Source organism: Seriola dumerili, unplaced genomic scaffold (genome assembly GCF_002260705.1).
Source record: "Seriola dumerili isolate Sdu_G_001 unplaced genomic scaffold, Sdu_1.0 BDQW01001700.1, whole genome shotgun sequence".
In the NCBI taxonomy this organism is placed as follows: Eukaryota; Metazoa; Chordata; class Actinopteri; order Carangiformes; family Carangidae; genus Seriola; species Seriola dumerili.
In genome coordinates this window covers 25,132-53,081 of record NW_019175955.1, presented here as the reverse complement: position 1 = coordinate 53,081, position 27,950 = coordinate 25,132, and the positions used below count along the sequence as shown (strand labels likewise).

Here is a 27,950-nt window from a genome sequence, read left to right as displayed (position 1 = left end):
TACTGATCAAACACAATTTACTTACTAGGGGGTGCTTTTAGTTTGAAAATAAATCCACCGGAAGCGGTCATCTTATTTTGCCGCTTTCCATAAATCGGCTGGGCGGAAGTCGTCGCTCAAACCAAAATTCAACTGTCGTTTGTACAGTTTCTGAAATACGAGTGAATTGACGCCGCTGACTCGTTCAAGAAGACATAGTGGTTCCGCTAAAACCCGCCAAGAAGCTCAAAGATGGCGCAGGAAAACATTTTCCTCTTCGTTCCCAATTTAATCGGTGAGTTTTTAACGTCTTTGCCAACATGTAGCTAGCTTAGCGTTAGCAACGTACAGTAGGTTCTGTCAAGACAGTGTCAGACCAAACTCCATTCAAAAAGTGTCAAATTTAATGGACAAACAAATCAGAATTTAAGCCACATATCTATCTCTATCTGTGTTTTAAATATCTTTAATTACGAGGCTCACCAGTGGATGAAAGGACTAAAAAATGAAGCTGAATTAACTTTATTTTTCTCCAGTTTTTGCTTGGTTTATAGTGAATTATTTGACACTTGAGTTGTGATGAGGTGTAGGAACATGTAGAAAGACTGAAATGATTCAAAGGAATAATTTAATTCATGTGATGAATATAAAAATAAACATTTTCAGGTTCAAGCTTCTTGGATGTGAAGATTTTATGTTTTTTTTGTCACATGTTGTAAAGTGAAAATCACCATTTGGAAAAATCAGCAATTTTACAGATTTCACTTTGGGTTCTGGAACATGTGCTGAGCATTTTCCCTCTATATAAAACCAAAAGGCCATTTCCTGTCCTTTCTGCATTACAATTGGGCATGCAATGATTATTTATGATTGAATGATCATTTTTTAAACCAAAACTGTCAAACTTTATCTGGTTCCAGCTTCACAAATGTGAGGATTTGATGCTTTTCTTTGTAGGATAGGATGATAGGAAACTGTATCTCTGGGTTTTGACATTTTTATGACATCTCCTTGACTCTTTTCACTATTTTCTGGCTTTGTAGGAACAAACGATTAATTGACTGATTGAGAAAATGACGGACATTGTAAATAATCGATAGTTGCCATAGAAACACAATAAAAACAGAACATATTCTACATTCTCCTCAACATGACATGAGCATGTTTAAAGAAAAATATGTTCATGTATCATATGATTTTATAACCGAGAGTAAAAAAAAGACAACAGGAAATGACAGTTTGATTAAGGAGTCGTCTTCCTCTCTGTCTCTGGTCACACTTCCTGTCTGGTTCTCCCTTGTCCTCTCCTCTGTCCTCTCCTCTGTCCTCTCCTTGTCCCTGCAGGTTACGCCCGTGTGGCGTTGGCCCTGATCTCCTTCTACCTGATGCCCTGCTGTCCGTGGCCGGCGGTCTTCTGCTACCTGCTCAGCGCTCTGCTCGACGCGTTTGACGGCCACGCTGCACGAGCACTCAACCAGTGTATGTATCTGCAGGGCTCTAATCTCCACTCGAGATCAATCACCCAATCAATCAATCAATCAATTAGACTTTCTTTGTATAGAACTTTTCATACAAACAGTGCAACACAAGGTGCTTTACAGAATAAACATCTCACTCACACACACATTTACACACAGAACAATAAATGACCAAGTAAAAAGCACTAAACAATAAAAATAAGACAGTAATAACAGGAACAGAGGAAACAGTGAAGACTGGAGAACAAAGATTAAATGATAGAATACTAGAAGAGAGGAGATGTTTGGAAGTGAGTGAAACCAGAACTAAAATAAATAGGCAGAAATAAAAGTATTAGAAGGAAAATAATCCAAAAAATAATCATAGAATAAAAGGACGAAGCAGTAAAACAGCTCAAAATATATAAATAAATAAAATTCAATTAAAAGCCAGACTAAAAAGGTTTTTTTTTTTACCTGCTGACAACTTTATTTAACAAGCAGCTTCCTGTTGCATAAAGACCTGAACAGCGTCTCCAGATCACATGACCCTGACTCTCTGATGTTTCCCATCAGCCACCAAGTTCGGAGCCATGATGGACATGTTGACAGACCGCTGTGCCACCATGTGTCTGCTGGTGAACCTGTCCCTGCTCTACCCCTCCTTCACCTTTCTGTTCCAGCTCAGCATGTGTCTGGACATCGCCAGCCACTGGCTGCACCTGCACAGGTGAGTCATCAGCACCTTTTTTTTTTCCATGTGAGCGTCATGTCACGTTCACCTGAACTCAAGGATGAACTGATTAGATTTTGGTGGCTAAGGTCAAAGGTCAAGGTCAGTGTGACCTCAGAAAACACTCTTTAGCCATTACTCAGGACCTCACAGCAATTATTTCACACAAATGGTTCATATTTTATACAACTCTGGATAAACAGATGTAACCTGGAACTAGTCTGAGTGGCGGAGGGATACGACCACGAGGAGGTGATTCTAGTTTCATCTTTCTTCATGTCGTCTTCCATCTTCAGCGTCTCTTCTCCGCACAGATATAAATCCCTGTCAGGTCGGACTCACTGAGCTGCTGCTGCTTCCTCATCACTTTTCTTTCTTCTTCTCCCTCAGCTCCACGATAAAAGGATCAGCCAGTCACAAGACCATCGACCTCTCCGGCAACCCCGTCCTCCGGATCTACTACACCTCCAAGGTCAGGAGCTCAGTCCGTCTCCGCTCACAGAGACAGGAAGCTGATGGTTTATGATCTAGAACCTGTGTTGATGTCAAACTCAGACTGACTCTGTTTTTGTCTCGTGCAGCCGGTGCTGTTTGTGATGTGCGCTGGGAACGAACTCTTCTTCTGTCTGCTCTACCTTCTTCATCACATCCCAGAACCTGCTGGTAAGACCTTCCTCTTCCTCTTCCTCTTCCTCTTCCTCTTCCTCTTCCTGCTCAGCTGCGATTAACACGTCAGAGTTTGGGTTAACAGCCACAGATACAGTCACAGGAACATGAGGTTTTCACCATGTTTTCCAGTTTTCCTATTAAGTGTCCAGTAAATAATCAAATCTTTATCTTCAGTTTTTATTCAGAGTGTTTCATATAGTGCTCGGGGTCTGTTCAGGTATAAATCAGAATAAAACACAGAAGAAGAAGAAAATATGGAGCTTTAAGTCTGAATATAGATCGTCTGTATTTTATCTATTATCTATTAGTTACTGCTAATAAATAACTTTTAAACTACATTATATTACAAATTAAATGTTGGCAAAACATTTATATGTAATATGTGAATTTGCACCATCAACCAAAGATTTACTGTCATCCGCCATGTTTCTGCGTGTGTGACGTCAACAACTCTCGCAGACTTTCCCACTTGTTGTTCCGACTTGAGGGAATGTTCACGTGAAGCTTTTACAGTCGGAAACTCATTTTTCCGATTATTCCGACTCCACATGAACGCGGCGTCAGACACTGAGGAACCTTTAAAACAGCAATAGTTGCAGTATTTATGTGCAGTATATGAACGGGTAATAACTGGATTAATAACCTATAACGCAGCTGTAAGCAGTTCTAAGTGTTAACTGACTCCTCCTGCTGTATAAACAGATAAGTAGTAAAACACAGCTGTAATAATATAAAACATGTAGCAGATACTGAACATTAATAAACAGTTATGAACGACATCATACTCTGTTAGAACCTGTTTAATAAGGTTAAATGATGAGGTTGAATGTGACGTCTGTGCTTCCTGCTGCAGCCTGGCTCTACTGGCTTCAGGGACTCTGCGGGACCATCTGCCTGCTGAAGTCCGGCATCAGCCTCCTGCACCTCATCACCGCCTCCCAGAACATGGCCGCCATGGACGCCGCCGAGCGAGAGAAGAAGCAGTGAGGAGGTCGGAGAGTCCAGCGACAACAAATCCATCATCACAGGTTTTTATTTATTCAGATTCTCTAGAGGGGAACAGGAGGCTGCGTGGACTGAGGCGACTTTAAAAAGACGTGGAAACGATTTTTTCTTTTCTTTTTTCTTTTTTTATGACCAAATATGAATCATAAGAAATTCCAACTCCAGGCAGGTGAGAGGCTGAAAGGTCAAAGACAAAACAACAGATTCCAGTTTTCTCTGCTCTGATCCATTTTTACAAACAAACAGTGAAGATGTGGTGATTTACACTGTGATATCTGTGGTTTTACTTCACCTCAGAATCTGTATATCACAATATAAACTCATACCGTCACATTTTATCCATATCATTAGATGGTGATATTTCTGGCCCCGGTTTGTTCCTCCCCTCAGCTGTGATCACACCTCAGTCACACACATTTGTCCATATTAAATTTATTTTGGAGCTCTGATCCGTTAATTGAAACACTAGTCAGCGGATTAATCAATAATGAGAATTAAATGCAGCCGTAGTTATTTAATGTTGGAGCTGAATGATGCAGCTTCTCAGATGGGAGGATTTCCTGCTTTTTGCTGTTTGATAGATTAGAAACAGATTATAGATTTAATATTGTAAATAATATAGATTTAATATGCTGTTTGATTGTTGGTGACATTCGACTTTGGAAACTCCTGCTGGGCATTATTCACTATTTCCTTTCGTTTTATTGACCAAAATATTGATTGATTGATCCGAAAAGTAACTAATGATGAAAATAATCCAATATTTGTCATTTCCAGCTTCATTTGCTTGAATGAAATGATTTAAATTTCTTATTTTTATTGGGTTTTTTTCTATATGTTTTGATTGTCGTGTTTTTTTTTCTTCTGAAAATTCCTTCAACACAGTGGAAACTAGTTGAACGACCTTTTTGGTTCATTTATCTTCTTCACTCTGTGACTTTAATGTGAAGATGATGCAGAGAAACAAACTGGAGCCAGAACAACTTCATGATCTGAGTTTCTTTCCTCCCGAGCAGATCTTTGTTCTGTGGATCATTTTAATCCTGCGGCTCCTGAAACAATTAATATCAGATTAATATTCACTGTTTGTTTGTGAAACTCGCCGTCGAGCTCAGAGACGGTGACAAACACCTCACTGTGTCGGCGCCGCCTCATTTCCCTTCACATCATTCTCATTGTGTCTGACAGTTAAAGCTCCGTCACTCACAGTTTCCTTCCATAGTCTGACATCCATCTGGTGTCTGAACACGACGCTTTAAAAAGACTAAATATCACATTTATTCAGAAATGTATCAATGCAAAAATATCACTGATAAATATTATAGTATATATATATATACTGTATATAGTCTAGTTCATACTGGTAACCAGAACAACCAGTATGAAGAAGAAGAAGATGAAATGCAGATTGACAGCTGACACATTCTCTCTGAGCTGCTGTGAAGCTGCTTCTCTTCATGGCGTCATTAATGGTCGATAAGTCTTTGATTAATGTTTTATTGATCAGTTATAAACCACTAATGCAAAACATTTGACCTGTAGAAAATTCACCAGAAACTATTTTTGAGCAGGAAAAATGCAAATAAAACAAATGTCACTGGTTTTCTTAATAAACTGAAGAGCAAAAAACAAAGACAAAGGAAGTATGATGCAGGATAAACACCTGGGGCCAGTTGCACAAAAACACCTTAAGTTAAGATTTTCCTTAAAGTCTGAGTTAATGTTTCCTTTTAAATAAAAACAGCTGCACAAAACACCCTTAAGTCTTCTCCTTAAGGCTTCCTTAAAATGTTCACTTAAGTATTTAAGGGTTTTCGCCTTATCTTAGTCTTAAGATCCTACTGTTTCCATGGCAACAGTAGAATCCTACTGCTGTAAAATCTCTTTCATTGCTGTAAATTTCTCAACTTTTTTCCTTAACTGAGGAAACCTTTTAAGAGATTCTGTCCTTAAATAACTCCCTCAGCTAAGGAGAAATTAAATCTTAAGTGTCAGACTTAAGTGGAAAAGTTAAGGTGTTTTGTGTAACCGGCCCCTGACACAAAGTTCTCTCTCATCACTGGATCTATAAAATATTTTCTAAAACATCAGAACGTCAGAAACAGCAGCTGTTTCAGGTGGAAATAAAAAACTTGCAGGTAAAAATCCACCTTTATTCCTCATTTCTTTCGTTTTTATTGTGAATTTTGAGATTGTGTCCCTGAAGTGTGCGACACAGACCAACAGCTGATGCCCCGCAGACTTTCCTCTGGAGGTAAAAGCTCTTTGTTCCATTAACACAGCACTTCACAGGGAGCGAGTTCACGCTTTAATATCCTTCAGTGACCTCCGAGCCGCTTTTCTCACCGTTCAGTTGTTGTGATTCCTGCGAGTGTGTTTGGGACGTTGTTCTTTATTTGTGGTAGAGGAGGTGTTTCTTATCGTACGTAGACAGTTAGAAAGTTATGCAGGTCATAAGTTATACCTCGCGTGGAGAGCACCAAGTATTATCGTTTGTGGTTTTTGCGTTTTTTTAACGTCACTAAAGAAACGTTTGTGCTGCTGACGGAGTGTGAAGCTTCGTTTCACTGCAGAACGTGTGTTAAAACTGTAGAGATTTAAATATCCGCCTCTTTGTTTATGATGAAATTTATTTCCTATAATGTATTATTCTAAAATATAAATGTACGTGAGCAGCAAAGCCAAGGCTGGTGTTATATTTAAGATATTGATTGTAGTAATTACATATTTGACCGTTATTTTTGCTTGGAGTGCAGGTGGTTTGAATTCACTGTAAAAGCAGCTGCAAAATAAAGACGATGAAAACATGAAAACAGGCTTTTGTTTTGTTTTTTACTTCCTGTTTTATGTGCAGGGTTTCTACAGGTCGAGGAGTGTTTTACACTGATGAGCCTCTTTTCACTTTCTTTTCACCCCCATGTTTAACAGCTGGAAAAGGGGGGGTTCGCTGAGTACTCACAATTACTGTGTAATTATTTCTCAATTTTATAAGTTCATTACATAAGCCATAACAGAGCTTTAACTGTTTGCTGCAGGGGTTTATTTACTTGTTTTACCTTCAAAACTCAACAGAATATGTAATTTATTCAGCAAGTGACCAAACTTTTACATTTAAGTCTTTTAAAAGTGAATTCTTTGCATTAATTATGACACATTTCTCTCCCTGACATGATAGTATATTAGCTGCTTTTAACAATAAAAAGTACTGATATTGGCTTTTAAACTAAATGTTGTGCTATCACCCAGCAAATGTAACAAATGTACATATATTGAATGTCCACATATGAAATATATGTAGAAATATGTAAAAATTACATGAAACCTATTAGAAATTGGAATTATTTCATATGACATATAAATACAAATATGTATTTTTATGTATGTATGCTTATATAATGTATACATATAGCTACATCTAAATATAGAATTTTTATATGTATGTTTTAATAAGCTCTTACTGTGGGTATTTTATATGTTATAAACCTATATCTTCATGTACCCAGAGGATGTATGTATGTGATAACAATATATCCCCTTATAGTTAACATATATGGCAACATCACTGTTGATATAAGGACATATATATCATATATTTTTTATATTATATATATATATATTCAATTATTTATTATAGATTTATATTTATTTATTTATGTATACTTAATAAACTATCCGAACTGTGCAATTCTGACACTTCAGACAAGTGCAATTTTATACTCAGTCATATATAAGTATATATTTTTATATTTGATGATTATTTTTCATCTTTACTTTTGTAATCTACTTCTTATTATATAGGTGGAAAAGGCATTAAACATTTAGTAATATAAAACAGTTTGGTGTATATTAAAAACATGCCGAATTTTAGTTCCTCTCATTAAATGGTAAAAAAGATTGTTGACCTGTTTGTAACCCCCGTTAATTTCTTGGGACAAGCTAGCCTACCTGAAATGTCAGGTGTTTTGAATGGAGTTCTGTGTGGACGTCATGTGTACTGGGGTTAGATCCAGCTGTTGCACTTGCGCGCATCGTTACCTTTAAGATGCTCGGGGATAAAGCCTTGTTTTAGCTAAACCCGACACCATTTTAGCGAAGAGAGAGTTTGGCGCGTCCGGTCAACACGGTCCGGATGACCGCAGGAGTGTTTTCAGAGGCACCGGTGGATTTTTTCTTCTCAAAGCGAAGCGGGGGAATTAACGGCGGGGCTAAATCTATAAATGTCGGATTTCATTATTTGTCGGCCTACCGAGCAGTGGCGGCGGCGGCGGGGGCGAGAGGGACGCGACGAGAGGAGAGGAGGAGACGGGGTCCACTAGGAGAGGAGGGTGCATACACAAAATACTTTCCCTTTAAAGCGGAGAGGGACAGAGGGGGTGAAGAAGAGATAAAAAAAGAAAAGGAAGAAAGACAGAGAGGGAGGGAGGGCGAGGGAGAGAGGGAGAGAGTTTGAAAAAAAGAGAAAGATGTCATCCTGTCGATTGAAACACCGAGGCGGAGCCATGGACCGCGGCCGACCAGGAGCTCTCTAGTTAGGGGACGAGCTGTACGCAACGCCGAGGCTTGGAACCCGACGCTGCGGCCTTTTCTCGGAGCTATCGCAAAATAAATGACTCCCGAACAGCTGCTGACTATGATTAGCACGTTTCGACTACTCGTCCATCTTCTGTTTAAAAATAATCTCTATTTTGCATGCAATTCACCAGATTTTATTACAGTAGACATAAGCAAATTATATTAAAAATGCACCATTAAAGCAAGCATGATACCAACCATTTTGTCGCATTTACAAAAGCATCTTGTCAGTGCCTGTTTATCGCCAACAGATATTAATTGAGAACTCATAGCAGCCTAATCACTAATAAGTGTTAAGTTGATTGAAGCTAAATATCGTCCGGTGTCATCGTATATCTCCATTAATTAACCCGGGCAGGTAGAGAGGAGCTGCCATACAGGCCTCGGGTTGTGTTTTCAGAGCAGTAGTTGGAGCATTTCTTCCCGGGCTCCGTTGCCCTCCTCCCTCCCCTCTTTGCTCCCAGCCTGGTGAGCTTTTACTCCTTCACGATGGACACCTCCTGGAGCAATTTCCTTTTTCAGGTAAGTGTTAATTGATGCTGGAGCTGCTGCTCTCTGAGGTTTGGGGTATTTTTCTGGGGGGGGGGTGGGGAGGTGGAGGAGAAAACTGGGAGGGGGGGGTGTTTGACATCTCTGCGCGGGGTTAGAGATGGATGGGGGAGGTCACAGAGGGGTCAGGGAGAAGCTGGCTCTTGGTTTGGTTCTCCACAGCAGGCAGGCGGAGGCTTGGATCCCAGGGTGGATGCTCAGACCTGGTCCCCATGTAATGTTTTGATTTGTCAGGTGGACTTTTTATTTTAATCATATGGAAGAGGACAAGGGCCACGTGTGAAATTTCTTTTAGAATTCTGACTTTAATCTAAGTCAGAGTTTCAAGTTATAATATGTAACTTTTCCACATTAAAATGTATTATAATGAGGAGACATGTTATACATTTTACAGTTAGTTGGAACAGTTAGTTCCGACCAAGTAATCTGATTGGACGAGAGGCATTCCATGAGTGCTGATACAGAGTTATAACAGCACTGGGACTTTTCACTACATGTATCACTCCGCTTCTCAGGTGTTGTATTAACGGTCGTTATCTATCTTAGATTATAACACACAAAGATGAAGATATTTTTCAACATTTGAATTAAATGATGTCTGGTCGTCAGGAGAGGGTGAAGCCTGAATACTTCAGAAACACCTGAGGTAACGTGTAGACCAGGTAGCAAGCTAGTGTGCACTGCGCAGGTCAAGAACATGTCATAATCCGTTGTTGCTTATTTAACTAATATGGCGTTCGTAGAACTGTTGTATAAACGCAATATCACACGGCCTCGTACCTGTGACCGAATCACAGCCGTGCTGATATTCAGTACAACATCACGACCTCTCGTGTGATATTGCTTAATTTGAGTTGCGTTCTTACATTATCAAGAATGTTTCCAGTAATTTGCAAATCTAGAGAAATATGTGATTTTAATATGGTAACGCTCCGTGTCATTTGGTCGCATGTTGATGACATCATATCCTCTATGATCATGTGTCAGTGTGTTTGTCTGACAGACGCTCAACAGTGACTTATCTAGTTTTAAGTCACATACACTTTTCAAACCTTGGTGGTTTTCAGCTCGTTATTTGAAGCAGATGATTTTATTCGTCGGACGTCTGGATCTGAAGTTATCAGAGAAACAAGCCGAGGAAATGTTAGACAGCTCAGACGTCCTGTCCTGTGTCACTGAAGAACGTCAGTGAATCTCTGACATTTAAAGTGAATCTGTTTTATTCAGTGTTTCTACTGGTTTTAATCCCCTGGAGTGTTTGTTCTGGAGAGGAGGACACCTCTGTGGATCATTCAGCTGCTGGTAAAAACCTGCTGAGCGTCTGTTTTGTAAGTTATCAGAAAAACAATCAGATCAAAGGTCAGCATCAATCTCAGCTTCGACTCTTGCCTGAGTCTCCGTCCTCCGAACAGCGTCGCTCAGACTCTGACTTTAAATGTAGAACTGCTTTTATTCAGTGTTTTTAACAGTTAGAATCACCGGGTCTGTTTGATTTCCTGAACCACTGACACTGAAGGAATCCAAACCGGGAGGAGCTTATGGTAGTGGTGGTAAAGACAACAACTCCCATGATACCACGCTATTTCATGATGTCACCCAACGTCGTCTTTTGTTATTGTTCTGATTGAGAGCAGAAGCTACAGACGGAGTTTAAAGTCAGAATTCTACAAAAAATAATGTTTTAAGTTTTAAAAAGACCCTTCGTTATCACTGAATATTGAGGCCCTGTATCAAAATCCAGTTTGAATACCTTCATTATTTTATCTCATGTTTTTTATCTCTAAATATTTTTTTTCAAAAACAACCCCCCAATTATAACAAAATAAAGGTTTGGTTAGAATTTTAAAAACTAAAAGAAAGTAACCAGAGTAGATAAACAGATAAACTGTGTGTTTGCTGGAGTGTTAATGAAGATGTTGTTTAACCCCGTCAGACGGCGCCGACTCAGAACCAACCGGAGACGCCTCTTCAGTCGGAGCTGCTGCCTGAGCTGACGGGCTCGGCTCAGAGTCCTCCTGCCGACCACATCGTGACGCCGCCGTCCACCGTCGACACCGCCGCCCTGAGCGAGGAGCCGCTACCTGGTGAGAGGGGGGAGGGGTCTGAAACAGCATTGAGGTATAAACCCAGCTTTATTAAAGGATCAAAAAACACAGAATATTTATTCAGGCTCAAATAAATATTTTTTGAAGATTATTTTTTGCTTCATTGGACAGTTGAAAGTAAAGAAACAGGAAACATGAGGAGAGAGAAGTATGACATGTAAAAGCCCCAACCAGGGCTGCAAGTCATGATTATTTTTCATTGTCAATTAATTGATTGATTGATTGATTGTTTAGTCCATGAAACATAAAAACGTTTCGCTTAGTCAAGATGTCAAAATGGTGACAATATTCTCAGTAACTGAAACCTGCAAATATTTGACATTTTTGCTTGAAAAATGACTGAAGTGATTATTCCTCATCAAAATAGTTACCGATCTTTTTTCAGCTGATCGATTAATTCCAGATTGAACCACAGAATTTGCGACTGTATGGGACACATCTTAACCACCAGGACGCTCGCTGATAGAGATACTTTGGAGTTTAAAAAAATGGTGAAAATATATTTGCTGATATTTGTTTTTTATGTGAAAATCTAAATCAATGGTTTGTAATAATGAAGTCGTATTAAATGAACAAAAAACACATTTTACACTGAATAAAAACAAGTCAAATAAAGAGGAAAAAAGACATGAACTCTACATATCTGCAAGCACATACGACAATATTTATATATCTGTGATAATCCAGTATTGGCTGATAATATCAGACTGACATTGATCAGGTTCTAAGGTGAAAAATAAATTTTAGTGGCTTCACAATTGTATCAGTGGAGACACAGGTTGAGACAAAGACGTGTCATTAAAATGTATCTGAGCAAAATATTTTCTTTGACTTTGTCACCAATTCACTATTTCATTCAGGTAAAATTCATTTAAACTTATTTGTTTTGGAAACGACATTAATCACTTGTCACATTTCTAGAGGCCGGAATGATTTAAAAAAAAAAAAAAAAAAGTATAACAATTTTTACAATTTACAAAACAAAGAGTATTTTAACACAGAAGGTTTAATAAAGCTGTTTGTGCCACTTTGAATCATTAATATTTTATTTTTTATGGAGGGAAACCGATGAAATATTAGTATTTATTATTCCTGAGTCATAACATGCCACTGGAAAAAACATATATTCCTTAAAAAGAGTCATTTTTGGGATCCTGATTAAGCAATTTCCTTAATCAATTATTGGATCTGTTATCAATCAATATTCGGTTAATCATTGTAAAATGACACAAAGAGAATGTTTTTCCAGATTGGCGGCGTTTTCAAACTCTTGCCATAATCTATAATTTCTACAAAATCACAAATATTTAATCTAAAATAAAATGAAAAAATTAAAGATAAAAGAAAAACATTGAATTGTCCTGCTGATTTTTGAGGGTTAAATTAAATAATGTAATTAAAAATCATCAAATGGGAAAATGACCTATGATCTTTTTTTGTTTTTCTTGTTTGGACTTTGTCACGTTTTGTCTTCCATACACAGGAACAGTTTTCTGTTCTATCAAAGTGTTTGAGTTCACGGATCATTCATTTAAATCTGACTTATTCAATTTAAGAATTAAATTTAAAGGTAAAATGTTTGATGTTGTGACCCGACAGTCAAACCGCTCACCAAGCCGAGCCGGCCCGCCCACATCTGTGCCACCTGCAACAAGGAGTTCAAGAACAGCTACAACCTGCGGCGCCACCAGTCGGTGCACACGGGCATCAAGATGAAGGACCGCGCCGCCCGCGAGAAGGAGGACGGAGCGAAGGGCGCACGGCTGGAGAAGCAGACCGTCCCTCTCTCCCTCCTCCACCTCACCCTGCCCCCACAGCCCCCTCCTCCTCCTCCTCCTCCCCCTCCCACCGTCACCGCACCGGAGACCCTCCCCCAACCGGGTCAGCACGCCAACCAGGAGAGCCAGCCGGTCTCTGTGTCCATTGCCCCGGCAACCGTAACCATGGCTGCACCGCCGCAACCCATCCAAGCAGCTGTTGTTGTTGTTGGGTCCATGGAGCAGGTGGGTTCGCCAGGAACAGAGCCAGGCTGAGTGAGATATGTATGCAGGGAGGTTAGTGCTGAGCCGGACCCTGAGTAAAGACTTCAGTTATTTATTTATTTATTTATTTATTTATTCATTCATTCATTCATTCATTCATTCAGTTTCTCTCCTGGTTTTGGTCATTCCTGTTTATTTTCTCCTGATGACACCTGCAGGTCAGGGTTTGCGCAGGTCTTGAAAAGTCTTAAAAAGCATTTAACTCAACAACAACAAACAAAGCTGCAGAAACACCAGCTGTTCTCCAGTAGTCGTCCATTTTGGTTTAAGTTTGGAACATAAACCTGGTTATTTATATCTGATTCTAACCTCTTCAGGTTTCTGATGGTGTCAGTTTGTCTTCATTATATATTTTATCTTTTCTACATTTCAGCCTGCAGACGGTCTGTGTGTGTTAAAATAAGTGAATCAGTTAAGAGCTGTTGAGAAAATATGACCTGCAGAGGTGTAATTAAAAGCATGTGACATCTTTCTTGGTGTGAGGCTTCTTCATCTGATTCTGTTTCTTTTTCTTCTTCTACTTTTTCTTTTTTCTTTTCTTTCTCATGACATCATCTCTAACGCACACATGCACAGTCACATGTTTCTCCCTCAGGTTCAGTCAGCTGCCTCGCTCTCTGTGTGGCGCTGTGTTTGTGTTCAGAGAACTCGCGTCACAAACATCTTATGTTAGGAAAATAAAACAGTGTTGATTCTCTCTGCTCTTATTTTGAAGTTTTGAACAGAGGCCGTGGTCTTTTGTCAGACGTCGGCTTCATCACCTCTCTGCTTCTGCTCCACAGAATCCAAACCCCACCCCCACCCCCAACCCCAACACTAACCAGGTGAGGAAGAACCACGCCTGTGAGGCCTGCGGGAAGGCCTTCAGAGACGTGTACCACCTCAACCGCCACCGGCTGTCCCACTCGGACGAGAAGCCCTACTCCTGCCCCATCTGCCAGCAGCGCTTCAAGAGGAAAGACAGGATGAGCTATCACGTGCGCTCGCACCAGGGCGGCGTGGAGAAACCGTACATCTGTCCGCACTGCGCCAAGGCCTTCTCCAGGTACAAACCTCATGTCATGACGTCAGGTTTCCTCTGCTGCCTCATTCAGCGACCGACTGATGAAACAATCCAGTTTATGAACGCAGCCTGGTCTGGAGATGAAATATCTGGAAGTGTTTGACTCCTGAACCTCTGTGTTTTCAGACCGGACCACCTCAACAGTCACGTTCGACAGGTGCACTCTACAGAGAGACCGTTCAAGTGCACGGTAACGTCTTCATCTGTCTGTTCAACCAATATGGGTTTGTGAATCATAAAGACATATAATGATGATGATAAAAATCTGATTTAAACTGAACCAATATAATCAATAACTCTCAACATCTTCCTGACTGTGTTATATTTAGATGAAGTTGCAGAGAAACAAATTGAAAACAAATTGAACGTAACTAATGTGCTGTCAGTTGGTTTGAAACACTTTTTTTCTTTTTAAAATTTATTCTCTTAAACAATTCTTTTGTTTTTTTCCTCGTGTTTTCCACAGACGTGCACGTCAGCGTTCGCCACACGCGACCGTCTCCGTGCTCATCTGATCCGTCACGAGGAGAAGGTGCCGTGTCACATCTGCGGGAAGCTGCTGTCCGCTGCTTACATCACCGACCACATGAGGGTCCACAACCAATCGCAGCACCACGCCTGTCACCTCTGCAACCGCAGTGAGTCGCAGCAACGTCACGAGATCAGAGTTCAGATTGTGAACTTCTGAACCCTCAGGCTTCTCTCTGGATGTCAGTGAGCCAATCAGAAGAGAGGAGGCTCTGAGCCTCCCTTCTGATTGGCTGACTGTTTTCTGAGTGATCCAATAAAAATATAGCAGATTTCAGGGGAAAAAAACTCTGAGAAACCAAATCCTGCAAGGTTTGTTGTGACATCACAAAGTTCCAGAAGTCCTGACGGCAGGTTTTAAGGCTCAGTTTCTGCCTGATCTGATTTTAAAAATATTTTAATGGAAAATGTTTAATAATTTTGTATTTTGGTATTTTTAAAACATTTATTTATTTACTTTAGGATTTCTTTTTTTTATTGGGAGATTTAAAAAAAAATAATATTTTTATTTGGGTTTTTGCCAAAATATTTTATAACTTTTCCTATTTATAAGAAAAATCAAACAGTTAAAAAAAATCTTTTTTTTCTTTCTTTTTTTGTATTGATTAAAGATCTCGTATTTGACATTGTTGCAGTGTTTTATTTTAATTTTTTACATCCATAAGAAGAGATACTGTGGAGTGTAGAGTTTTACTTAGAACAGTGTATTTTGTGCGCGGTGACATCACAAAGTTCCAGAAGTCCTGACGGCTGGTTTTAAGGCTCAGTTTCTGAATACAGGCTGTGTGCATTTCTCTGTGGACTGAGGCTTTGATACTTTCACAGTATTAATATAGAAGCTAGAGCTGATCTATAATCACACTACACATGGACACAGACCTTTAGACTAGATGGAGCTTTAACAATTTACAGCTGACAGCCAACAGGATGCTTTTATTGTGAAAAAGTGTTATAAGCAGTGCTGTAATTCAGTAAAAATATGTCTACATTAGTATGTGGATCAGTTTTAATGCTGCCGATATTAACAGATGAAGAGCTGTGGATGAGACTCGGCTGTAGTTTGTCCTTTCTTTGCTCTGCAGATGAAAAACAATATTTCTGCACTAAAACAGACAAAACACATAAAAACTAAATATATTGAGGAGGATCTGTACCTGTGTGTTACAGGCTTCACCACCCTCACCTATCTGCGTGTCCACGCTCAGAAGCACCACGGCCAGGAGTGGAAGGAGAGCGGTGGTGCGCGGGGGGGTTTCGGTGGAACGGGGGCCGGCGGGGTGCTGCTCTGCCAGCTGTGTGGGGTGCAGTGCAAGACGGCCACGCAGCTCCAGGGTCACATGGGCACCCACGCCAACCAGGGCGACCCCAGCCCCGACCCGACGAGCACGGCCCCCCTGGGCACCACCAGCGTGGCCGTCACTGTGTCCAGCGCGAGCACAGTGGGACTGCTGGTTACTGACTGCTCCAGTATCGCCCCCCAGCCTCACAGCTAGCACTGCTGGGAGGGCGAGGGGGGAAATGGGGGTGGGATGGGTGGGAATGGAGGCGGGGCAGTTGGGTAAACGGGGGCAACGGTAAACGAGGACTCATGGAGGAGAGGACGGGAAGGACAGCAGCCAAACCAGGTGAGAGAACGTTCATCTGTTTAAACATGGTCCTCTTCATTTTACTTTAAGATCTGACATCACTTCCTCTCTCCATACTGACCCTGAAGTGACCCCTCCCCTATGACACTACACTGTATGTGAGATGTAAATAAAGCTTGACGTCGCCGCCGTGACGTCACCCACAGGTTTCTGAAGCTCAGAGTGAGCTGCATCAGCGTTGCCATCTTGGCAGTGACTCCGCCCCCTAACTCCCAGCTAATCCAAAAAAGAGGAAGGGTGTTTTAAGAATGTATTTTACACAGAACAAGGACTGATTTGAATCTGAACATCTAAACTGTTTGCATGACGGCTTTTATTTTGAAATTTACATGAACTGCCTTTTGTTTTCTCTCTGCAGATTATTCCTTAACAGACTGCCACAGGTGGACACAGAGCGGGAGAACGTCTCTGCTCCTCGATGCTGCTCACGGTTTCAAAAAGATGATGAGCTCGACTCCATCAGCGGCGTCGAACAGCTGAGCGGAGGGACGCACACTTTACTGTACATGTCACATCCTGAGGAGTCGAAGCCAGGGAGCAGAGAGCGGATCAGAAACCTTCTTTTCATTCATTACGGAGGATAATTAATGTGTATTTTTATTCCTATGGCTTAACATTTAGCTGTTTCTATTTGCCATCATTTCATTGTTTTTCATTTTTAACTGACCTGCACAGCCTGTCACGGTTTTGTAAAGCTGTTGCCGTTTTTACATCTTTTATATTCCATGATTATCAGTGTTTGTTTATGATGAGGAAATTGACCTGAAGACCTCAATTAACACGACGTATCTCAGTTTCTCCCCTAATTTATTAAAGAGCAGTCTCCAGTTTGCCTTTGTCAGAGCCTTCAGAGCAGGACATGGGAACAAGTGTTTCAGCCGGGCCACCATGTACATACACTTTTCTAGAGCTGATGAAGGCAAACTCATAGTTGTTTGTGTATATTCTCCATGAACATTGAATGTGCATTAACTTCTCTGCTTCGTTATAATCTTTGTTCTTACTCTGGATGCTGATTTGTTCATTCTTGAAAAAGGTAAATTGCCATGTAATTTGTAGCTTACCTTGGTGACACATTTTTCTGTGGCTGTGCATATTGATTGTACTTGATGCATAGTGCATAGCGCCTTGTTACTACTGTATTAAAAGGCAGTAAAATGCATGTGTGGATTCAAGATGAAATGATCTTCATGGGTGTCTGAGTGGTTCTGCACTTTATCCACATCAGTGGTGGGAGGTGACTCATAATTTTGATATACTTTAATTGACTTTATACTTTGACTTTACGACATTTCAGGGGGAAATCTTGTAGTTTTTGATCCACTACATTTACAGAATCTGACAGCTTCAGTTACTAGTTACTTTTCAGATTAAAAGTTGACATAGAAAACCTGAGTTGTCTGAACAGAGATCCTCCTCTGCTGCTCCTCCTGAGGTTTCTGCCACAGTGTTTTTTTTTCCTACAGATTGTAAAAGTCCTTGAGGCAAATTTGTGCTCTGTGATATTAATTATATAAAATAAAATGACATATTGTTAAGGATTAAAGCAACAAATAGTGACATATAAACAACTGTCTACAACATAAATAGAAATGTTATAATAATAAGAATCTGATGATATATTACATGAAACTCTAGCATTACAATGACCTTTCATACAAGAGCAACTGCCCAGGGGCCCATTGGTTGCTGACCACAACGCCAACCAGCACCCTGGAGATGAAATGATTGGTTGATTAATTTAATAGATGATTAAATGGTAACAATATTAATAATTGATTAATTATTTTTTATAATTTTAAAGCAAAAATTCAATTTCCAGGTTGTCAAATGTGAATATTTGCCAGTTTTCTTCTTTGTGTTTGTGACTTGATCATATAAAACAAGACGTGAATATGTTAATATGTTATTTTTCATTGAACAATAATTATGTATTGATTATGAAAAGCTTCTTAAATGTGAATATTTGCTTGTTTTCTGAAAGTAAACTGAACATATTTGTATTTTTAACAACTGCTCAAACTAAACAAGCTGGTTGAATCTTTGAATATGTTTTTAAAAAATGAGCCATTTTTAATTCATCACTGATATTTTATACACTGAACAATCAATTGATTGTTGTTATTATTTCAATACTTTGTTTATTGGCTTTTGTTCATTTTAAATTGACAGAATAAACAGAACATTCATTAAAACTCTCTCTCCCCAAATAACACAATTTTGTAAAAATGATAAATAAAACTTAATAAACAAAACTTTAAAAATTGAGTCATACACATAGGTTGAAGCGATTATAAACAAGAATCAAAATAACTTCAGTAATATTGATTATTAAAGAAACTAATTGTCAGATGTATTGATAATGAAAATATCTGTTGGCTGCAGCCTTACAGGTTTTATATGACTGAATAATATGAATCTGCTGGAGGTTTTTTGAGTGTGACAGTTTAATAAAACAGGATTTTACTACAGAAGAGGATTAGGGCCATGTTAAAAAATAAAATTTGATTCTTGACTTCAATCTTAAAATTCTGAGATTAAAGTCAGAATTTAAAAAAAGTGTCCCTAACAACAAATGAGCAACATAAAGTAAAGCGGTGCCCCCCCCCTCTACCACTCAGGGGCCCCATGATGGAGGATGGAGGAGCCCTTATTGCTGATAATATGCAAATTTGTAATAAATAATCAAATCGTGTAGACTTGGATGATATGGACTAAACCTGGAGGTCTGGGTTGATAATCCTGCCTGGCTGATCAGTTTCTGGGTAAATGGAGCTGACATGTACTGTGGGGGTCAACAGGGCCCCCCAGGAGGTTAATCCGGCCCTGTTTGTTGTTAATACTTTTACTTTGTGAATGCAGGTTTTTGGTTTTAACTGTTTTTTTTTTTTTACACTGTGTTGTTGCTTCTTTTATGTAAGTGAAAGATCTGAGCGCTTCTTCCTCCACCTCGGGGCCGTGTGTCCTCTGGAGGTGGTCGGTCCGCAGCACCGCAGCTACCGACCGTTAGCTTTGTTTACAGCGGAGCGGAGAGCTTCGACCCTCCCCCACCCGGCTTCACCAGCTCCTCCTACTCCACGGGCTAGCCCGCTAGCTGTAGCTTACCGGTCTAAAAAGCGACCAGAAAGCCAGCCGGTCTCTATTAACAGCGAATTTAAAGGGGCCTGTTGGATGAGACTGCATTCAAAAAACACCACAGACTGCCTTTATGGGACGCTTCTGCGGCGGGGGTTACAACGCCATGGCCAGCTAGCTGCTAGCTGACGATCCGGCTGCTAGCTCCAGGAACCGGGGCAGGAGCTCCGGCGACGGGCGTCTAACTCGGCTTTTTAAAGTCTGTTTTCGTGCCGTGCCGTCGTTGGCTTAACCGTGCTCGGTTTGTACGTCGGCTGTACAAATTTATCAGGGGAATCTTTCTTTCTAAAATATGTAGGTCACTGTAAACGACCGATGGTGGTTATGTGGGTCACAGACACCAGTGCGTTAACCTGTTAGCTGGAACAGCTGGTTAGCAAGGGAGCTAGCTTTAATAACGAGGATTTTAATGAACAATTTTATGAGGAAACACAATAACGTTAATGTATTTGCTTGTGTTAGCGAGGGATTATCTGCAGTGTGAGTGGCTGAGTCTATTATCGGGTTTAACGTCCAGTTTTCATATTTTGGAGTCGTCGCTAAACGGTCGCTAGCTAGCTGGACTGTTAACCGAGCAGCTCCACTAACCAGGTGAGTGCTACACACAAAGGTAACTCATCTCGCTGGTTAAAGTGTATGAATCAGTAGTTTGTTCCGTAGCCGGGATGTGTATGTCGCCAAGCTTCAAGCTTCGGCATGTTTCAGACTTTTAACCTGTGTTATAGTAACCGAGGCTCGGTGCGACAGCAGCGGTATCACTCGGTCCCTCTGCTCCGCTCCGTCTTGGCACCGAGCTCGGTTGTTTACATCTATAGTGTTAACTCGGTCTTCCCTGTATATTCACACACAGGACAATAATGGGTCATGCTGAGTGAGTGGCCGTGTTTCCTTTGCGCCTAAGCCGGGCAGCAGCAGCTTGGTGCCGCTCAGACAAAGTGGACTGTTCCGGGGTTCGGTGGTAGGAGGATGGCATTTCACGGCGCAGGCCGGCAGACCGTCTGTGGAGACTTGTTTCCGGGCTCCGAGCTGGGCCACAAGTATTTCTGTGTCAACTCCTCCTGCGGAGCACCCTCCACGGGCCTCAGCGCCACACCGTGCCTGACCGGACCCACTGCCCCGGCCGGGACTCCTCGTCACCCGACAGCTCTCGGAGGAAGCGCCGGCGGCGGAGCAGCGGTGCCTCAGCCCTACAGCAACCCGGCCAGCGAGGTGCCCAGCCCTGCGGAGATGGAGCCGGACCGCCCCATCGGTTATGGCGCATTTGGTGTTGTGTGGTAAGAAAATAGCACTGAGGGCTCTGCCAGTGTCCTGCATGTTGTAACTATTAATAATTCATCCAGTATCAGAGGCACAGCACGGTGTTTTTGAGTGGCAGCCATGGCTCTCCTCTCATTTGTGTTGGGTCTTTAAACTTGAATCTGGAGACAGATCATCCATCACAGTGGACACCATGTCTGATTGTATAGTTTTATTATTTTATCAAAATGGCACTACTGTTTCCCAGTAAAATAAAATACATCTCTGTCTAATCAATCTGCACCTTAAACCAAGAGTTAAACTAAAAATGACAATAACAGACTCAAGGATTGTCTGCAGTTAAATGAGATTTTTCACGAGACAAGATGGCATCATCATTATCATCATCATCATCATCATCATCATCATCATCATCATCATCATCATCATCATCAGGGTTTAGGGTTCATCAGGTCCAGGTGAGGACAGATGGTGCAGTCACGTGTTTTAGGTTTTGCAGCTTTAATTTTACCATGAAAATGAAAATATAACATAAGTTTGACATGAGTGAAACAGAACACGAGGTTTGCTGTGATCACAACTTCACTTCAACTCCCTTTCAAAAAATGAAATGAATTGGATGTGTTTTCTAATAAATTGGCTAAAATGTGGAAAAATTCAATTTTAATTTCTACATCTACAAAAAAACGATTATTTTCATTAAAATGTTAGAAAAATGGTGAAAACGTCTGAGCTCAGGGTGATAACTTGAAAATGTCTTACCTTGTCTGATCAATAATCCAAACTACAAATATATTCAGATTACATCATCATATCAAAGTGAGGCATCAAATCCTCACGTGTGAGACGCTGGAACAAGCAGATGTTTGACATTCTTGTTTAAAATTAATGATTCATCACGATGAAAAGTGTTGCAAAGTAAATTTCACACTTAAAACTTTGAGCTTAAAGCTTTGAAAAATTAAATAAAATTGATGATTTGTAATAAATGGCACTAAAACACGTGGAAACACCTACAAAAAAATTCAGTTTCAATTTCTACATTTTAGGACTGTAACTAAGGATTGTTTTTATTATCTGCACATTACTTTCTCAATTGATTTAAAATGTCAGTAAACGTCCGTCACAAGTTCCAAGAGCTCAAGGTGACATCTTAAAAATGTCTTGTTTTGTCTGACCAATAATCCAACACCAAGATATATTCACTATATTACATCATCATAGCAGGTGTTTGACATTCCTGTTTAAAAGTGTTGCAGAGTAAATTTGCGTGTGCTCTGCTGCAGTTTATCTTCCAGTGTGTCAGCAGAGCTCGTCGCATGTTTTCATAATTAAAACGACCCAGTCTGTTAAAACTATGTCACCAAACTGGCCTGAGCTCTGGCAGGAGAATACCTTTCTGAACAGGAATGTGTGTGACTGTGAACGTCCCGCAGGTCGGTGACGGATCCCCGTGACGGTCGGAAGGTGGCTTTGAAGAAGATGCCTAATGTCTTCCAGAACCTGGTCTCCTGCAAGAGGGTCTTCAGGGAGCTGAGGATGCTGTGCTTCTTCAAACACGACAATGTAAATGACGGGGCGGGGGCGGGGGGGGGTTGTTTGTTGTAGATGTGGAGAGACGGAATCAGACGTTTTTATGAGGTGATGAAAACGAGCCGAGGACTAAATGTTTTTGTCTGTTTGTCTTTTTCTGTCTGAACAACAGGTCTTGTCGGCTCTGGATATTTTGCAGCCTCCGCAGATCGACTGCTTTGAGGAAATGTATCCTTGTTCATGTGAAAACACAGTCACAGCCTTCGTTTGTTTGATATCATCTCCATGTACAGCAGAGCGTTCACCCGACCTCCTCACTCATCACGTGCATTTACGTCCTCGCGCCTTCTGTCCCACTTTCTCTTCTTTAATTGTCCCTGATGTCCTCCTTTTTATTCACTTAATTTAGCTTCTCGTCTCTAAATCCAGCTCATCGCTGCAGACGTGAGCTCGGCCACTGGTGAATATTTAATGTGGAGAGTCGATGTGATTCTTTCTTTTTCATTTCCTCGGCGCCGGCGACAGTCAGAGCGGCAGCCATATTGTTTTCAGGTCGTCCGTCCGTCTCATTCTCGTGGAAACGATATCTCAGTAACGCCTTGATGGAACTTCTTCAAATTTGGCAGAAACATTCAATAGGACTCAAACTGATTAAACTGATTTAGATGTTGGAGGTCAAAGGTCAAGGTCACAGTGACCTCACAAATGACACGTTTTGCCATGTGAACGTTATGTTTCTGTAACGCGTTGAGGGAATTTCTTTAAATCTGGTAAAAACGTTCATCTAGACTCCAGGACAAACTGATTAGAATTTGGTGGCTAAAGATCAAAGTTCAAAGGTCAAGGTCAGTGTGGCCTCACAAAACACCTTTTAGCAATAACTCACTTTATTATTTCACACAAGTAGTTCGTATTTTATTAGGGATGTTGCAATCACGTTTTTTTGCCGCCAATACTTATCATCTATGAGTGAGATCGGACGATACCGATCATGTTTGTCGTGCACTGCAGATGGCGTACGTTATATCAGTCCCACATGGCCGACATGTTTTGTTTTGGCGTCCTGTCGACAGCACACGGTGCTTCTCTCAGCCGCAGACACCAGAGGATTAACCACAGGTGATCGGTCTGAAGGTGATCAGTGACTAGGAGCGTTAATGCCGATCCACTGATCACATGTTTTTAATGAGAAAAGACCGATAACGATCGGTGGCTGATCCTTATATATTATATGACTTTGGATAAACAGGGATTTAATCTGAAACTAGTCTGAGTGGCGGAGGGATACGACCACGAAGGGTAGTTTTTATGTTTTATTGACACTTGTTGTTAAGCAACTGTGTCCTTGTACTAAAAATGAGACCTGTGCTTGGAGATGCATCGTGTTCGTGTAGGCGGAGGTCAGTCCGTGTGTGTGAGAGCTTTTTTCCTTGACAGCAAACCGCCCTGCAGCTACGTGATAACAGAACTGATGCAGAGCGACCTCCACAAAGTGATCGTGTCTCCGCAGCCTCTCACCACCGACCACATCAAGGTCTTCCTCTATCAGATCCTCCGAGGTGAGCGGCTCGCACAGAGGAGTGATGGTTGATATGGCGAGCGTGAGGAGGAAAGATGTCACTCCATCTTCTGTTCTGATCAGCAACATGTGATTTTACTCTCAAAGATTCTGTGTTGATGTTTTATTCAGTGTAGAAATTTAAAATCATTTATTCAAACAGCAGAGTGTGTCCTCTGTGAATTTAATTCCTACTTTCAGCATCAGTTTCCTCGTGTATATGGTCATAAGACCAGCAGCCTGGGAGCCACGTCTGGTTTCCTGACGACCCCTCATGTTAAGAATTTAGTCTCAAATCTGTCTCAGACATCAGTTTTAATATTTTCCGTTCTCTAAAGATCTTTTTTTAATTTCCTTTTAACATTGACACAACCTGCAGAGAAAACGTCCAGCAGGTGGTTTGTAGTTTGAGGCCCTGATCCAGAGAGTGATCCAGTACGTGTGATTGTTGTTGTGTCGTTCAGGTTTGAAGTACCTGCACTCAGCCGGGATCCTGCACCGAGACATCAAACCTGGAAACCTGCTGGTCAACAGTAACTGCCTGCTCAAGGTAAAACTCTGCTCCTGCACTTTAAAAACATTTTTACTTTAAATTACATATCGTGAAACGAACTCAACCACTCAGACGACTCAATAAAAATGCATCAACGGGCATTTTCACAGTTTTAATGTCAGACTGTTGAATTCAGTCTCTGTTTTTACTCACAATATAAATCAGTAAGTGAATTATCCTGAACAAGTAGATTTGAATGTGTCTGACCTGCAGTAAAGGACTGAATTATTCCCTCAGTTTGAAATGAAAATCTCATCGTCACGTTGTCTCTGGTCAGATTTGTGATTTCGGGTTGGCCCGTGTGGAGGAGCCCGACCCGTCACGTCACATGACCCAGGAGGTGGTGACTCAGTACTACAGAGCGCCCGAGGTGCTGATGGGCTGCCGGCACTACGGCTCGGCCATCGACGTCTGGTCAGTGGGCTGCATCTTCGCGGAGCTGCTGGGACGACGGATCCTCTTCCAGGCCCAGAGCCCGATTCAGCAGGTGAGACGAGGCGACGCTTCACCTGACTGTGACTCCCACAATCCACCTGTCCAGTCATCTGTTATCTGTACCTGCTGGTTCCTTAGACGGGAATCATTTCCTCTTCAGGTTCATTATCTCAGCACGTCCAAAAAAACAGCAGCTCTGAAGGGAAAATGCCTTCTGTTATTATGAAGCAGCAAAATTTAACAGCATTGCACCATAGTGAGATAAAAATACAGAAATGTGTACAGCTCCAACTAAAGGTTGACGTCACTAATGTTAAAAAGTAGTGATAAAATTACCCAGAGACCAAGCGATCTTTAATTCAACCTCTAATCCAGGTTTAATTTATCTTGATTTAAAACAGAAAACCAGACAATGTTTGATGTTTTTGTTTAACTTAGTGAAACAGTAAAAGTCAGTTTGATTTCCATGAAATTATCGTTTCTTCTTTCTTCCGTTTTTTTGAGACACAAAAACAGCTTAATTTTCTTTGTAATATTTTTTACTTTTCATCAGGTTACCACTGAGCTCTCTTCAGAATAAAAGCTGAACCAGTTTTATAAAGCCCTATTTTGGCTTCATAAACCTGGTTCAGCTTTTATTGTGAAGGGAGCTCAGTGATGTCCATCAGTCAGGTTTATCAGGCTGTTTTGACTAAATAATAATCCAGAATACTTCCACCTGACGTTGTTTCTCTTCTCTCTCCTCCAGCTGGATCTGATCACAGACCTGCTGGGAACTCCCCCTCTGTCGGCCCTGGCGTCGGCCTGTGAAGGAGCCAGAGCCCACATCCTGAGGGGGCCGCACAAACCGGTACGTGACTGCGTGGTCTGCTCTGAATCCTCCACCAACATCAACACTCTAGTTTCTGTTCTCACACATTCTCCCACAGAAGAAACAACATGTTAACCTGTGTTATCTGTTCAGGTTTGACTCACTTCTCCAAAATAATCACTGCATCACATTCATTTTTGAATTAATAATTAATTATTAGATGTTTTTATGTTCAGCACACAGATTTTTAACCTTCTAAATTCTGCACACGTCTCCTCTCCTGCATGTCTCTTATGATTTTGAAGAGGAAATATTATATTTATATTTATAATATTTTTGGTGTCAAATCTATTTATTATCAGGATGAACCCTTTGAGATGTCTGGTCTTGTTTTCGGGGGGGGGGGGGCTCAGAAGAGCAAACGAAACTAAGCAAAACAACACAAAACAAATACAACACAACAATGGCAGAGAGGAGAAAATAAGACAATCTATCGACTTAATAACGAAAACAGAAAAGAGTTCCAACCTCAGAACAGACAGTAACAGTCACTGGAAACACTAAGAGAATAAAACATGTTTAAATGAGTCGAATGAAGAATATGTTCAGGAGACGTCGTCTTTAGAGACAGAGGAGGCTATGAAGAGCCCTGTTAGCCCTGTTAGCTCTGTTAGCTCTGTTAGTTCTGTTAGCCCTGTTAGCTCTGTTAATTCTGTTAGTCCTGTTAGTTCTGTTAGCCCTGTTAGCTCTGTTAGCTCTGTTAGCCCTGTTAGCCCTGTTAGCTCTGTTAGCCCTGTTAGCCCTGTTAGCTCTGTTAGCCCTGTTAGCCCTGTTAGCTCTGTTAGCCCTGTTAGCTCTGTGCGCTCTGTTAGCTCTGTTAGTCCTGTTAGCTCTGTTAGTCCTGTTAGCTCTGTTAGTTCTGTTAGCCCTGTTAGTTCTGTTAGCTCTGTTAGCCCTGTTAGCCCTGTTAGTCCTGTTAGCTCTGTGCGCTCTGTTAGTCCTGTTAGCTCTGTTAGTCCTGTTAGCTCTGTTAGTCCTGTTAGCTCTGTTAGTCCTGTTAGCTCTGTTAGTCCTGTTAGCTCTGTTAGCCCTGTTAGCTCTGTTAGCCCTGTTAGTTCTGTTAGTCCTGTTAGCTCTGTTAGTTCTGTTAGCTCTGTTAGCCCTGTTAGTCCTGTTAGCTCTGTTAGTTCTGTTAGTCCTGTTAGTTCTGTTAGCTCTGTTAGCCCTGTTAGCTCTGTTAGCCCTGTTAGTTCTGTTAGTCCTGTTAGCTCTGTTAGTTCTGTTAGCCCTGTTAGTTCTGTTAGCTCTCTTAGCTCTGTTTGCCCTCTTAGTTCTGTTAGCCCTGTTAGTTCTGTTAGTTCTCTTAGCCCTGTTAGCCCTGTTAGCTCTGTTAGTTCTGTTAGCCCTGTTAGCTCTGTTAGCCCTGTTAGCTCTGTTAGTTCTGTTAGCCCTGTTAGCCCTGTTAGCTCTGTTAGTTCTGTTAGCCCTGTTAGCTCTGTTAGTCCTGTTAGTTCTGTTAGCCCTGTTAGCTCTGTGCGCCTTGTTAGTTCTGTTAGCCCTGTTAGTTCTGTTAGTTCTGTTAGCCCTTTTAGCTCTGTTAGCCCTGTTAGCTCTGTTAGTTCTGTTAGCCCTGTTAGTTCTGTTAGCTCTCTTAGCTCTGTTTGCCCTCTTAGTTCTGTTAGCCCTGTTAGTTCTGTTACCTCTCTTAGCCCTGTTAGTTCTGTTAGCTCTGTTAGCCCTGTTAGTTCTGTTAGTTCTGTTAGCCCTTTTAGCTCTGTTAGCCCTGTTAGCTCTGTTAGTTCTGTTAGCCCTGTTAGCTCTGTGCGTCCTGTTAGTCCTGTTAGTTCTGTTAGCCCTGTTAGTTCTGTTAGTTCTGTTAGCCCTTTTAGCTCTGTTAGCCCTGTTAGCTCTGTTAGTTCTGTTAGCCCTGTTAGCTCTGTGCGTCCTGTTAGTCCTGTTAGTTCTGTTAGCCCTGTTAGTTCTGTTACCTCTCTTAGCCCTGTTAGTTCTGTTAGCTCTGTTAGCCCTGTAAGCTCTGTTAGTTCTGTTAGCCATGTTAGCCCTGTTCTGTTAGCCTTTGTAGTTCTGTTTGCCCTGTTAGTTCTGTTATTTCTGTTATCTCTGTTAGTTCTGTTAGCATTGTTAGTCTTGTTAGCCCTGGTAGTTCGGGTACCTCTGTTAGCTATGTTAGCCTTGTTAGTTCAGTTAGCTCCGTTAGCATTGTTAGCCCTGTTAGCTTGGTTACCTCTGTTAGTTCACCACTACTAATATTTAGTAGATTTTTGTCTCACTCTAATATTTAAGAGTTTAAGAAAGCCCT

General features: G+C 41.1%; 3 protein-coding genes and 1 long non-coding RNA gene across 5 annotated transcripts in view; all 4 read left to right on the top strand.

Annotated features, from left to right (window-relative positions):
• Positions 1 to 104: 104 nt before the first annotated feature.
• cdipt (CDP-diacylglycerol--inositol 3-phosphatidyltransferase) lies at positions 105 to 5,584 on the top strand. The gene is made up of 6 exons (XM_022768572.1): positions 105 to 274; positions 1,324 to 1,458; positions 2,013 to 2,166; positions 2,560 to 2,641; positions 2,751 to 2,832; positions 3,692 to 5,584. Exons 1-6 carry the CDS (start codon positions 232 to 234, stop codon positions 3,823 to 3,825), a joined length of 630 nt encoding a protein of 209 aa, XP_022624293.1. The 5' UTR covers positions 105 to 231; the 3' UTR covers positions 3,826 to 5,584.
• Positions 5,585 to 8,277: 2,693 nt separating this feature from the next.
• Positions 8,278 to 16,201, top strand: LOC111238859 (myc-associated zinc finger protein-like). 2 transcript variants are annotated; one of them, XM_022768568.1, is made up of 7 exons: positions 8,278 to 8,937; positions 10,898 to 11,048; positions 12,669 to 13,072; positions 13,894 to 14,156; positions 14,301 to 14,364; positions 14,641 to 14,812; positions 15,870 to 16,201. In XM_022768568.1, the coding sequence occupies exons 1-7, from the start codon at positions 8,905 to 8,907 to the stop codon at positions 16,193 to 16,195; spliced, it is 1,413 nt and encodes a 470-aa protein (XP_022624289.1). In that variant the 5' UTR covers positions 8,278 to 8,904; the 3' UTR covers positions 16,196 to 16,201. The 2 variants fall into 2 exon arrangements, with proteins under 2 accessions (XP_022624289.1, XP_022624290.1); XM_022768569.1 differs by having other exon boundaries at positions 14,301 to 14,398.
• Positions 16,202 to 16,248: 47 nt separating this feature from the next.
• Positions 16,249 to 17,510, top strand: LOC111238860. Its single transcript, XR_002665832.1, has 2 exons — positions 16,249 to 16,327; positions 16,707 to 17,510. It is a non-coding gene; the product is annotated as an uncharacterized LOC111238860 (long non-coding RNA).
• Positions 17,511 to 19,464: 1,954 nt separating this feature from the next.
• Positions 19,465 to 27,950, top strand: part of LOC111238858 (serine/threonine-protein kinase NLK2-like) — an 18,775-nt gene continuing 10,289 nt past the window's right edge. The window contains exons 1-8 of the mRNA XM_022768567.1: positions 19,465 to 20,074; positions 20,334 to 20,757; positions 22,177 to 22,306; positions 22,446 to 22,501; positions 23,726 to 23,832; positions 24,296 to 24,381; positions 24,662 to 24,871; positions 25,568 to 25,669. Of these exons, the coding sequence (XP_022624288.1) occupies positions 20,450 to 20,757; positions 22,177 to 22,306; positions 22,446 to 22,501; positions 23,726 to 23,832; positions 24,296 to 24,381; positions 24,662 to 24,871; positions 25,568 to 25,669 (999 nt within the window). The 5' untranslated portion in view covers positions 19,465 to 20,074; positions 20,334 to 20,449. The remainder of the gene's footprint in view (positions 20,075 to 20,333; positions 20,758 to 22,176; positions 22,307 to 22,445; positions 22,502 to 23,725; positions 23,833 to 24,295; positions 24,382 to 24,661; positions 24,872 to 25,567; positions 25,670 to 27,950) is intronic.